At 36.2% G+C, this 12,968-nt stretch overlaps 1 protein-coding gene across 3 annotated transcripts; it reads right to left on the reverse strand.

Annotated features, from left to right (window-relative positions):
- Nucleotides 1-2,673: 2,673 nt before the first annotated feature.
- LOC127808102 (E3 ubiquitin-protein ligase RSL1) lies at nt 2,674-9,762 on the reverse strand. 3 transcript variants are annotated; one of them, XM_052346470.1, is made up of 5 exons: nt 9,491-9,762; nt 9,221-9,359; nt 8,604-9,106; nt 6,935-7,695; nt 2,674-3,592 (listed from the first exon to the last, which is right to left on the reverse strand). In XM_052346470.1, the coding sequence occupies exons 3-5, from the start codon at nt 9,024-9,026 to the stop codon at nt 3,208-3,210; spliced, it is 1,569 nt and encodes a 522-aa protein (XP_052202430.1). In that variant the 5' UTR covers nt 9,027-9,106; nt 9,221-9,359; nt 9,491-9,762; the 3' UTR covers nt 2,674-3,207. The 3 variants fall into 3 exon arrangements, with proteins under 3 accessions (XP_052202430.1, XP_052202429.1, XP_052202431.1); XM_052346469.1 differs by having other exon boundaries at nt 9,447-9,762; XM_052346471.1 differs by lacking the exon at nt 9,221-9,359 and having other exon boundaries at nt 9,447-9,762.
- Nucleotides 9,763-12,968: the final 3,206 nt, after the last annotated feature.

The raw sequence follows: 12,968 nt of genomic DNA on the forward strand, positions 1-12,968 counted from the left end.
AAATTTGGCCCATTTGTGGAAGCAAAAAATTGCTCTGGAAGCAGCTGGGTATGCCTTTTTGAGGGCTGGTTATCCCAGCTTGAAACCAACTGCAAAAAGAAGAAATATAACCACACTTACGAACGTGTTAAGAGGTGAAAGCAACAACAATAGGCTGGGCAAGATTACAAATTGAGATTTAAGGAATAAACACAGTGCAAATTGTTTGCACTGCACCCATATTGGGGTTGGAGTTGCAAAGAGAGGCAATACATGGACAGCGGGAACATAGGTCTAATATCTAACTTTGAACCAAAGAGGGTTCAAAACCTGTAGAATCCACAAAATTTCAGCCTTTAACTTCTTATGCTATCGAGCTACCAAAATGAATATGGATGAAAAGAGTACACGATTATTAACACCCCACAAAAATTAGGGGAACTTCGTATATTTGCAAAATTTCATCTCCTACACAAAGAGAAGAAAACAGTAACACAAGGTTTTCTCCCAACAATTTATCTGCCATGAGTTTCATACTTACAGTGGCAATTTCCAGTTAGCATATACAGTTTTGTAGCTCTACTAATGCAAGAGAACACCAAAAAGAGAAGAAAAAAAAATCTCCATCTAATCTATGGAATGCTTATGGGAATCCTTTGAGCGTGAACAAGTCAAGAACATGCCAGGTCAACTGGAAATGAAGAGTATATAACATTTCATAATCTAGGCCGCTTTGAAGGAGATTGTAGCAACGTTGGCGATGAAGATGGTATGGGGGTCGATGTTCGATCGCAGGCATGCGATGTTGGCGACAACGATATCAAGGGAGATGGCGGTGACAGCTTGTGATCATCTTGTTGCGGTGACAGCGGAGGGGGGTGTCGACGGCGAGGCTGTGCCGAGAGGGGAGGGGACGACGACGGCGACGATGGGGCTGGGCCGAGATGGGGTTCCGGCCGAGGTGGGAGGCAAGGGGTCGCGGGGAGATAGGGAGAGAGAAGGAGGGGGGAAATTTTCTCCCAGTGAGTGGGCGGGAGAAATTGGGGGGCCTAAATGTCGAGAAAATAAAATAAAAATTAAAAAATTTTCTGCAAGAGTCCCTGTAAGAGTCCCGGGACATTTAGCATTATCCGAAAACCAATGTTTAAATGAAATATTATTTCCTATTTTATTCGAATTCTGAGTATTCATTCTTTCCCAAGTCAGCACAATAATATTATTAGGGCTATTACCACTAAAAAGTCAAAATATTTTTGAGTTTTGACAATTTTATCAAATGTTTTTAATTTTAACAAAAAGAGCCTAATTTTTAAAATTAATTACAATTTCAATCATTGCTGAAATTAATTTTGACTGCTGTGTGACTTTACTCAAGTGGCATGTCATCTGACATTTAAATTATTTTTTATTATTTTTTTTAAAAAATACTATCTTTTCTCTCCTCTATTATAGCCACCTCCTCTTTCCTCTGCCATAATTGTTTCTCATCTTACCTCATCATCGCTTTACTTTGTCACCTCCTTTCTACATTACACGAATTAGTTAACACACACACAATATATATATATATATACACACAATAATAACATATATACACACAACAAAATATATAGTGGCTGGCGATAGTTGAGGGGGTGACGAACGACAAATTGAGCGACGATAAGGGGCAACAGCAGCACTGTCGAGTAAGAGAGAGAAAGGGTGAAAGAGACGATGAAATCTGATTTGAAGTTCAATAGAACTTCATCGAAGATCAGACTTCTCCGATGAAGACTAGAAAAGTTCAATTAAAAAAGTTCGATCAGAGAAATACAATAATGAATGCCGTAAAAGTCCAATAATAAAGGACGTAGAAGTCTAATAATGAAAGTTGGAAAAGTCCGATCGAATAAGTCCGATAATAAAGACAGTAAAAGTTTGATAATGAAGATTGTAGAAATTCAATCATAGAAGTCTGATAATGAAGGATGTAGAAGTCTGATCGAAAAAGTTCGATAATGAAAGTCGTATAGAGAAGTTTAATTAAAGAAGTCCGATCAGACTTCTCCGATGAAGGCTGTTGAACTTTATAATCAATCTCTCTCTTTCAACCTCTCTCCCTCCTTCCAAGCCGTCGTCACCCCTGATCGTTGCTCAATCAATTATCCGTCGCCCTCATCATCAGCAACTATATTTTGCTCCGTGTACATATATATATTACTGTATATATATATATATGTATATTATTGTGTGTATGCACATTTCTATACACGTATGTATATATATATTAATATATATGTGTTAATTAATTTGTGTAAAGTAAAGAAGAGGTGACCAGATAATTAAGCGACACTGGGTGGCAAGACAAAGCAAGAAGCAACCTTGACAAAGGAGGGAAGAGAGACCATAGCAAAGACAAGAAGAGAGCATTTTAAAAAAATAATAATAAAAAAAATAAAAAATAAATTAAATATAAGTTGACATGCCACTTGAACAAATTCACATACTATCAAAATTAATTTCGGCATTGACTAAAATTAAAATTAATTTTAAAAATTAAGCTCTTTTTTGTCAAAATTAAATAAATTATCAAAATTAAAAATGTTTGACTTTTTGATACTAATAACCCATATTATTATTATTATTATTATTATTATTATTATATCAAAGGGGAACCGCCACAGCCACAGCCACAGCAGTAACCCACCCAACCAGTTAACACTCAATCAATCGCTTGAAATTTTATTTTCAAAGCCGTCTTAAAATGCCTTGGCGTCCGAGAGAGAGATACATGTTTGCTTCATTGATTTAAAATCTGTTGCCGAAGAATGTTTTCCACTTATCTTCTTTCTCTTCCTCTCTCCTTCGAGAAGAAAGTAATGTTCATGTTTGTTTCATTGATTTAAAATCTGTTGCCGAACAATGTTTTTTTCCACTTATCTTCTTACTCCTCCTCTCTCCTTCGGGAAGAAAGCAGCAATGTTCATCATGGTCATGGTCATGCAACAATTCCTAGATGAAGGAAATTCGTTTCATGGCCATTTATGTCTTCTGGCGTAGAATGACTAATGAAACCTTCATAAAGAGAGTAGGCCTTCCTACTTGCATGCATGGTCACTGAAAATAAAAATTGAAAAAAAAAAAAAAAAGAGTGAAAGAGCGAGAGACTCTTGACCTCCTCCGACCACTTTCCATGAAGCTGGAAACCTTGTATGAAGTTTCTGGAATTCCCAGTCTCCTATATTTGCTTCACTGGATGTAGTCTTCATAGTAGTTATCGCTTATTACAGACACGAACCTTTCAAGCCAAGGAAGCTGGTGGAGATCCTTCATTGCATCCACATAAGAGTCTGTACAACGCGGCGGGGATTGATACGGATGCTGGTCGCTCAAACTGAATCCCCCGGCAAGGAACCTCTGGATCAGCAGCAGCTGTGATCTCTCTTGTTCTGTGTACGCATCCATAATCGTGGGGATTGAATCAAAGGAATCCCATGCCCATTGTTCAGATTCTTGAGTAGGATAAGCAACCAAGTCCTCCTCCGAATTCTCTTCATCCCAGAATGCACATTGGCATGTCTGTTGCCCTTCCCTGTAACCAGCACCACATGAATAACAGAACTCATGTCCGCACCTGCAGCCACCCAGTAATTGTCATAGATCAAAGATCAAGAAGGATCTCAAACAACTGTGAAGATATTAAAATCCCATCTTGAAACTAGACAAGTCTTCCAAACAAGTCTCCTTGCGTTTATTTCTTTCGCACAGGGACAGTGGCACAAAAATTTCCCTAATTGTAGATGCTCTAGTTGAGAAAATATTATTGTACCATAAGGTATCTTTTTTATGGAAAATTAACTTCCATTTTATCACTGATGTCTAGAATGTGATAATTGAAACTGATTTAGCAAAAGACTTAAAAGAAGACGCATGTAACTCACCAAATACAAATACAGGTTTATAATGCATTTATATGCTTTGCAGACTGCAGCACTTCCAATATATGATTCACAGTGTCCACACCAGTGACCGTGTACTAGAATCATGCACTCATTTTCACATGTCCTGATATGTCGGCCTCACAAAAGATACAGCCATGGATAGAGATGGTTGGAAAGCTTGAATTCATGTAAGTGACGCCTAGGGAGATTAAGGCTTATGACTACTGGTTGTTGATCATTATAAGAGACATAACAGCTTTATAGAAGATATGATTCCGGATAGAGATGCTCAGAGGGCTAGAATCCATATGGCTGATATCACCTAGTGAGGCATAGTTGTTGTTGTTGCTTCTTTAAACATTATGAATGCATTACATTTTTTTTTTTGGGTGGGTGGGGGAGTGGGGAAGGGAAGCAAACCATTGCTTCTTAAGCTACATTCTGGAAACAAAGCATGAATAGAGAATGCCAATATCCATCTTATTGAGTTTTATACACATTTTAATAGGAAATTTTGTTTCAAAATCATTACAATAAAAAATTCTAAAATGAGTCTCCATGTCACAGGATCAAAATAAACAGAAAACAAAATGACAGATTTAAATAGGTTTCTAGTATTCAGAGTGTTTTGACTTTTGGCATAAAAACACAAACATTTGACCTCCTGATAGTGTTGGAACTACACCTTATATGGACAATATATGCAGACATATAGAGGGAGAATGAGGAAAGGGGTGGTTAGAAAATGTAGATATATAAACGGACAAATTATGTTCCCTCAAAATAAACACTGAAGAACAGATAATGAAACAAAAAGTCTAAGCTATAGTTGCCACTGGATGCATATATAACCCTTCTAGCAAGTTGCAAAAGTAAATGAATACTTGCACAAACATGTTCATTCAATATTAAGTCATATAAAAGGCCTTGAAGAAAAAAAGGAGACCGTATTGCTTATTATACTTATTAAGGACATCTATCACCAAGTAAAAATGTGGGTGGAGCCAAAAGAGAGTAGGATTAAACCACATAGAGCTATGCTTTTTTTTTTTTTTTTTTTCATAAGGTCAATCCAAGCCTATAATGGAATCTTCAGAGAAGTCCTACAGAAAGCATTAGAGAAAAAAGGAGACATGATTGCTTATATACATATATATTAAGAGCATGTATCATCAAGTAAAAACGTGAGTCAAGACTTGTAATAAAGAGAACGAAACTTTTCCAATTATAATTGGAATATATTGAGGATATGCATTGAACCTTTACCTCTTACCTGTTGTGATGGATGAACTCAACAAAGCACACTCAAAAAATGATGCCCTAGTCAGGGACAAAGAATGACATTTGCAGTTGGAGGGGCCAAAGAATTAATATATAATTACAACTAGACCATGTTTAATTTTGTTGAGCTTTGATAAGTTTTCAGTACAACTTTCTGTTATTGTAATATTTAACCTCTCTATTTAATTTTCTTACCATCAGATTTGGGTTATTTTTATGAAGTTATTACATTTACTTTTTTCTTAGTATCAAATATTGGGGGCATCTTTACAAAAACTATAAATAAATTTTAAATTCCACATGAAAATCCATATTATATATGGAAAAAATCTAAGAATCCGTAATATAAATTTAAGTGCCATGCCTTAGCGTTTGCTATTTGCAAAAAATAGTCTTAGTGAATAAGACAAAAAAGAATGCATGAATATGCTATTATGCTTGAATTATGAAGGAATTCTTTATAATCCAAAGATTCCAAGTTCGTATGTCAAAAACCAAATATATAAAATGTAAGTTTAGTAAAATAGAAGAGTGATGATGACATGGTGAGACTTGAATATCAAGTTATTCCTAAAAATAATAAGTCCAGAAAAATCTGTTCAAAATATTTTAAAGCAATTAGCAGTTACTGAGGATATTACAGAATACATGATAATTAAAGTGGAGAAGTCCATCTTACATTTTGTGTGATTGTAGAATCCTTGAAAAGCTAAAAAGAAAGTCTTATCAAATGACTAAAATTATCTTTGTTGTATGGATCAGAATGTTAGACAGTTAAATATCAACATATGTAAAATATCAACATATGACTATAGGTAGAGATGATTGGAGAGCATAAATTCAAGTATTCTAACCCTACTTAGTGGGATTGTTGTTGTTGTGAGGTAAACCCGATAGTAATGTTGGATAAAAGTGAACCCATTGTGAAGGTAGTTATTTCATGTTTTGGATGCAATTAAATATTTAATTTAATATTACCACACTTTACAAAACCATCTCCCTCTCTCACTTCCCTCACGCTTGATATGTTGTATGCAGGCATTATTAAGCATTTCAAACAAGCATACTTCACTAGTTATTTAAGTGAATAGTCCCCCAGAATAATTACCATCTCAGGTTCACAAAACATAAACTAATATTATATATGTTTTATATAAGTTCATAAATAACCTGACAGGGAATAGTATTAAAGCAAAAAAGGTGACCAAGTATTTAGCAAAAGAAGAAGAAGAAGGTGACAAAGTAAAAAGCTCTTCCAACCTTAGGTTCTAAGGAAGGACATACAAATGTAATACTCAATTCCAAATCACAAACTCAAGACACCCAAGTTGCAATGGGGCAACATAAGAAGCCACAGGACATGTTAAGGATGTCAAGTGCCAACTTGCATAAAAACACCTGTACTAATATCCAAAAGCATCATTATTATTAATTCTTCATAATGTGACTTATGACACTTGAGGACCATGAAATGCATTTCAAGATTGAAGAAAATAGCCTAGGATGTATAAAATAAACATTGTGAATTTGCAATCAGTAATCTTTCTGCTTATCAGTAATGTCAGACCCCCAAAATTTCCCAATTGTGCTATGTCTACATGCATTGATAAAAAAGTTGCTATTAAACCTACAATCCAACTTCAGTAACATATTTAGAGCACTATCTTATTGCTATATTTTTCCACTCTTGAAGCGAAAAATAAGGACAAAACAAAGACCAAGAGCGTCAATATTTCAGAAGAAATTGGTCTTACCAGCATGTCATGTGGTAACATCCATGTGTTAGCTCAATCATCCGCCGGCACTGTTGGCAGCGTCTCCACCTTTTATTTTGTGCCAAGCGATGAAGAGTAATGTCACCAGCTTCCCGCTCCTCCAAAGGGAGGTTTTGATACTCTTCACAGCTCATTGAAGAATGCCAAGGGACCTCACATTCAACACAGATAAATCTCTGACAGACTGGGCATTCCACACAATTGCTCTCTGACTGACTTGACGAGCTTGCTCTTGCTGATAGGCATTCGTGAGGATCAAGAAGAACTGAGCAACTTGAGAAGGGGCAATAAATTTTGTCTGAGTTGAGAACATTTGCTTCAGCAAGGGCTCTCTCCAACATTTCATAGGAGGTAACTGGAAGAAATGATCTGCATTCAATAGTTGAAATATAGTATTTGCATCCTAGCTGAGGACACCTAATGGGGACTTGAGCAGATAGCACTTTCCCATCAACATAAGTTTTCATACAATGAGAACAGAACTTGTGAGAACATTTCATTGTGATCATCATCTGTATTGGCTTTTCCTCGCAACAAATGGAACAGTTTTCAAATGGTTCATCTCCTTCAGCAAGAAAAGAGACCACCCCTATTGCCACTTGTGCTAAACGCAATGGCCTTTCTAGGTCAATGAGGGGCGCCAAGTGAAGGACAAAGTCTTCAAGATCTTCAGCATGCTCCAGGATCCTTTGTCCTAATGCTTGCAGAAGTGGATTCTCGAGTTTCTTTCCATTAACAATCTGTCAAAAAAGCATATCATTCAAGTATGAAACATTGCACATAAATAAAGCAAGTTCTTGGAGGCATTTTGGATGTGACTAAGAGCACGAGACAGAAATTACTGCAGAGATGTTGCATCCTTATTTTTAAGATCCATGAATGCCTAGGTGGTCACCCATGTCTTCTATTAATGTAAATAAACATATTTACCAGTTTAAATAAAACATAAAAAATTAATTCAATTAAATCCCCAGAGCAATCAATTAATTTTTTTTTTTTTCCCAGCCATAAAATGGTGGAAAGCTTTGGGCTGGATTTACCGAACAGGAGTAGGTCAAAAAGGCCCTCTTTGGGAGGGGTTCCTCATTATCTATAAAAAAAAGGATTTAGAAAACAACAAAGCCTACTAGAATCTGTATGCCAATCAGTCAGAAGTTCTACAAGCATAATCAAAGGTGATAGCCACCGATCCCTCACAAAATGTTGATTTCCCATTTAATTAGAAAGAGTAAATATAAAAGAACGCATGCTCAACATCAACAACCGAATATCTGAAAATATTAAAGTTCTATTAAAAAAATATTTAAGCAAAAGAAATGGAATGTTAGCTGCTGGCAATGGCACCCTGCAGAAAAACAGTTCAGTGCATAAGGCTCATACAATTGCAGGGATGCACGCAACATTACCCCATGTGTGGAGAGGCTATTTAACTGAGTGACTTGCGCACAGGTGAAACTTTAAGCTATGTTAGCAACAGAATTAAATGCCTCCACCCTCTTTAGAACAGGGAATGTAAACGTAAGGAACTAGACTCATCAATTATAATTAGAGCCACACAAAACGAAATTGAATGTCTTCAGCTAACTTTACAACAGAGAATATAAATGCAGGGAACAGTATGATTTTACATAAAAATCAGATCCCTCACCTGATCATACAAAATCTCAGAGTCAGTAAAAGCAAATACGCGCTTGATTTTATTTCCTGCAGCCTCCAACAGACCATCCATTAAAGCTAAATAGTTGGCCACAGATTCATCCACATAGAAATCAAGTTTTTTCTGCACTTGGATAGGAGGAACCTTATCCGATCTTTCCATGACGACTCCAATCCCGGAAAGCCCAGCACCAAATTCTCCAGAACCAGCCATTGACACACCCTTGAAGAACATATTGACTGAAACGTCATCAAGATTGTTCTGCAACCGTTCTTTTGCCGATTCTTCCCTCTCCTTTAATTCATCTTCATCTTCGCAACAGCTCCGGAACTCCTCTTCATCTTCTTCCGCTCTCACTTCCCTTGCTGTATTTACAGAAGAAGAACCCGGACCGAAAATTGCCTGAATTTCCATTTTCACCAACCTCCTCAGAAAAAAACAGAGACAACAGCTCTACAACCACAATCTTCAAGATGTGATTGACATCAAATGTTCTGCAAATCCATTAATAGCACAACACTTGAGTATGAAAATAGGAATCGTATAACTCCTGTTTGTTCCTGAATGAAATCCTAGATACACCGATCAAGAATTGGAGCTTAACATACATCAGACAGACTACGACTTGGAGCGGTTTGAAAGGTGACCAATCTAAAGAGAAATGATGATTTGAGGCGCCGAACTAGGAATCAAAGTCATCCCGTCGTCCCCTCCGTTTTGGTTGGAGTAGATGAACAAATCTACAGCCTATAAGTTATTGAAAAAGGAAACAGACACGGTACAACATAAGAAAAATGAATCAAAAGATAAATAACAAAAGTGAAGCTTCCATACCAGGGCCTGGCTGGCTGGCTGTCTGTTCACAGTTCACACCTCACCTGCGGGAATTCGTTCCGATTCTTTATTTTTCGCTCTGAAACTCTTGTCTCCAAGATGGCGTATAAAAACCCTAACCTGACAACTGCTATTCTCCTGTGTCTCCTCCCTCCGTGCTTCGTTCTCTTTTCTAGAGAGAGAGAGAGAGAGAGAAAGTGAATTATGAGTTACTGTGATTGCGTTGGGGGCGTCAATCGCGTAAGGAGGAAGGGAAGGGAGAGAGAAATTATTGTTGCCTGCCACTCCAAGTCCAAGTCCAAGGTCCAAGCCCAACCCCCCCACCACCACCACCACCACCACAACCATATGCTATACAGAGGAAATAAATAAATAAATAAATAATATTTCAAATTGAAAATTTGACCCTTTTTTTTATTGTTATCATTTATCATAAGCTTATCATTACAGAGTGGTAGTAAATGTAAGTTTTAGTGTCTTTATTCGCCTTTATTATTACCTGTATAATATCAACTTCACTCCACTTAAATTTGCTTTTATGTCTTTAATTTTATATATTTTAATTTCGTTTATTTAGTCAAATTATATTTATATATATATATATTTTTCTTCTTCAAACTGAGGGAGATTTATTACTGTCTTACCCATTGCCACGTCCACGTCAAATACAAAATAATTTGTCCGTACTTGTGGGCCCCCTGTTTATTTTTGAGATGCGCAGTGCCGTCAGATCTATGCCCATCTTTTCCTTGTTGATTGGACGTGGCGAGTGCGGAGTGTGCTTGTGTAGTAAACCCCGCCCCCTGTGGGCCGTCACGCAGACGATAAAAAATCTGCCACGTGAAATGACGCAATAATAAAGAAAAAGAAGCGGCAAGATTCTTCAACAAATAGTTATAGAAATAGAGGGCCCACCTTTTGAATTATTATTATTAAAATTAATATTCTATTGGATTTAAGAAACCTAAGCTAGGCTAGGCTAGGCTTTGGCACATCACATGGGCCGGGCCTCTCTGACTCTGCTTGGTTTTACCCAAACAATGCAAAAATCAAGTTTTGACTTTTTTAACCCTTTTTTTTTTATAAAAAAGTAATTTTAATTATTATTTTAAATATAATAGTTAAGTTTTTAATAAATATATAGTTTTTTTTAAATATAATAAATTATTTTTAAATTTTAAAATAAATATATAATTGTTTTTAATTATTTTTAATAAAATTATGTCTACTCATAAAAGAGAGAGAGAGAGAAAGAGATGCAGTAAAGTAAGTGTAAAAAGGGGCATTTAAATATGGGACAACCATGATTACTTGCACTCCACTCCCTTAAAAGTAACACTACTTAAATATATTGTTAAAAGAAGGTGAAGAGCCCTATTTCCATTGGCAAAAAAAGAAATTATTGGGATGTTGATTTTTGAGTTTTCAGAATTCGTCTTCTAGCGTCACTAAGAAAGGAAGTTGTCTTAGGAATCAAAATTAGTTGATGCGTACTCTAATTTATATTTCTTGTTAATATCATGAGATCAAACAATAAGAATGTTCGTGATAATACGTTAATAAAAAAAAAATAGATAAAAATCTTAACCACCCTCTTAAAACTTGACAGCCTTCATAAAAAAAAAATAAAGATAATTAATTATGTAGAAACAAAGCTAATTATAACTTGTCATCACTAAATTAACTCTAATGAAATTAATATTTTTATTTATGGGTGGATGTGTCATGTTTAGCTAGCTGACTTGAGTTGGGGGCAGCCTAAGAGGAATATAATATGTATATATATTGGGTCAGGTTCACATTATTGATGCACGGATGACCCATTGGCCGTTGCAATTTGTCCTCTCTGGCTACCAAGTATGTGACTTTTGTGATGTGTTGGCTTTCAAATTAAATCAAATTTGGTGAGGGTTTGTTGGGTGGGGTGGGTGTGCATTTGAGATTGGTTGAAGAACACAAGCAAAAGAAAAAGAGGACATGGAATGGGAGGAGGGAATTATTTTAAATATTCTAGCTTAGGAATTAGGGAGGGTACGGGTGGGTGGTGGGTGGGTTGGATGAACCCATCCCCATAATTAATTGCAGAATTAAGTTTATTGGTGAGGAGTACTTGTGGAAGTCATTGAAGCTGGACCCCCCCCCCCCCCCCCCCCCCTCCCCAAAAGGCTTAAAAGAATCTTTTAGTATCTACATTAAATATGCTAAACTAAATGTTCGAATCATTTTAAGTGTGACTCAAAAATGGGAATTTTCATGTATGATAATGTAATGGGTACCCTCATATAATTATGGAAAATACCGTTAACGCCCAAAAGTCAATTAATCTTTTTCAATTTTTCAACATTTTGGATGGGATGGATAAACATTAAATTCATCTAAATAAAATAACAACTAACCTTATGGGTCACTTACCCTTATGCGTATGTCAAGATTATATGAGCATGGATAAAACATAATATCATAACATCGTGTGTGTGAAATATTTTACACCAATAACATGACAACATATAAGTAAGTAACATAAAGGTGAATCAAATACTTCGACAATGCTATGTTGTTCACTAGCGAGCAACATAGCATTTGTCCGCCAATAAAAAGGGCAAGGGCCTATGCACGTGGTCCCCTTATTAGCGAACAAATACTATGTTTGCCCACTAATGTTGTCGGATACTTTTAGAGAATGTTTTGAGGTCTTAACCTAGATGTTTAGGTTTTACTATTCTAAATATAAAAAATCACAAAAGAAACCCATATTTCATTATTACAAATAAAATTATATTTTCATTCATGTTCCTCGTATTATTATATATATATATTTTTAAATTTCCGAGCTTACTCATATGTTGGTCTTTTTTCTTTATCCTCCATTCATCACTTCCTCTCGCTTCATAAAAATGAAAACTCTTGATTTCTCGATTCTCTTCTTCCATGTTTTTTTTTTCCCCTTTTTCTTTACTTTTTCTTAGGTTCTAAGTGCCAAAAGAGTATCCAGAGATCCTAAACTAGTCAAAATCTTCTCCATTTTTCCACTAATTTGCTTTCTCTCAATTTTGTTTCAAATATCCTCCCTTTGGTACTAAACTTTTGCCCAAAACCGCTAGATCAATAACTCCCTGCCATATGTCACCAAAACACTCAAGAACACTCCCAAATGACCCTGTTTATAAGGTTTTTCAATCGTTGTAACCTCCCAAATCAACCAATGGGAAGCTAGGGATTTGCCGGAGGCCGTAGGGCACTCGAATACCTTGCTACCGCCCTTCGTCGGAAGGAGTACCATCGCTGGTCGGTGGAGCAGCGAATCCGCTAGTCGATTTTCTTGAATTCTCACTTTGGTCCCCTAGTTTTTCTATAATTCCGGGTAGGCCCCGTTCTTTCTCTTAGAATTTCACTTTGTCCATTTTATTTTTCTTGATTGTTCTTTTGATGCCCTCCGAAATTGCATTTTGACCCTTATCAATGTTTTTAATTCCTCTACAATCCTATGTATTTGCATGTAGATTCCAACTCTTCAGTTGTTTT

This window comes from Diospyros lotus, chromosome 8 (genome assembly GCF_014633365.1).
Source record: "Diospyros lotus cultivar Yz01 chromosome 8, ASM1463336v1, whole genome shotgun sequence".
NCBI lineage: Eukaryota > Viridiplantae > Streptophyta > Magnoliopsida > Ericales > Ebenaceae > Diospyros > Diospyros lotus.

Coding starts and splice junctions, on each gene's coding strand:
- LOC127808102 (XM_052346470.1), bottom strand. CDS start 9,026: ATGGAAATTCAGGCAATTTTCGGTCCGGGTTCTTCTTCTGTAAATACA. Junction 7,696..8,603: donor CTGAGATTTTGTATGATCAG/GTGAGGGATCTG, acceptor CTTTTTTGACAG/ATTGTTAATGGAAAGAAACT. Junction 3,593..6,934: donor TGTTACCACATGACATGCTG/GTAAGACCAATT, acceptor GGGTGGCTGCAG/GTGCGGACATGAGTTCTGTT.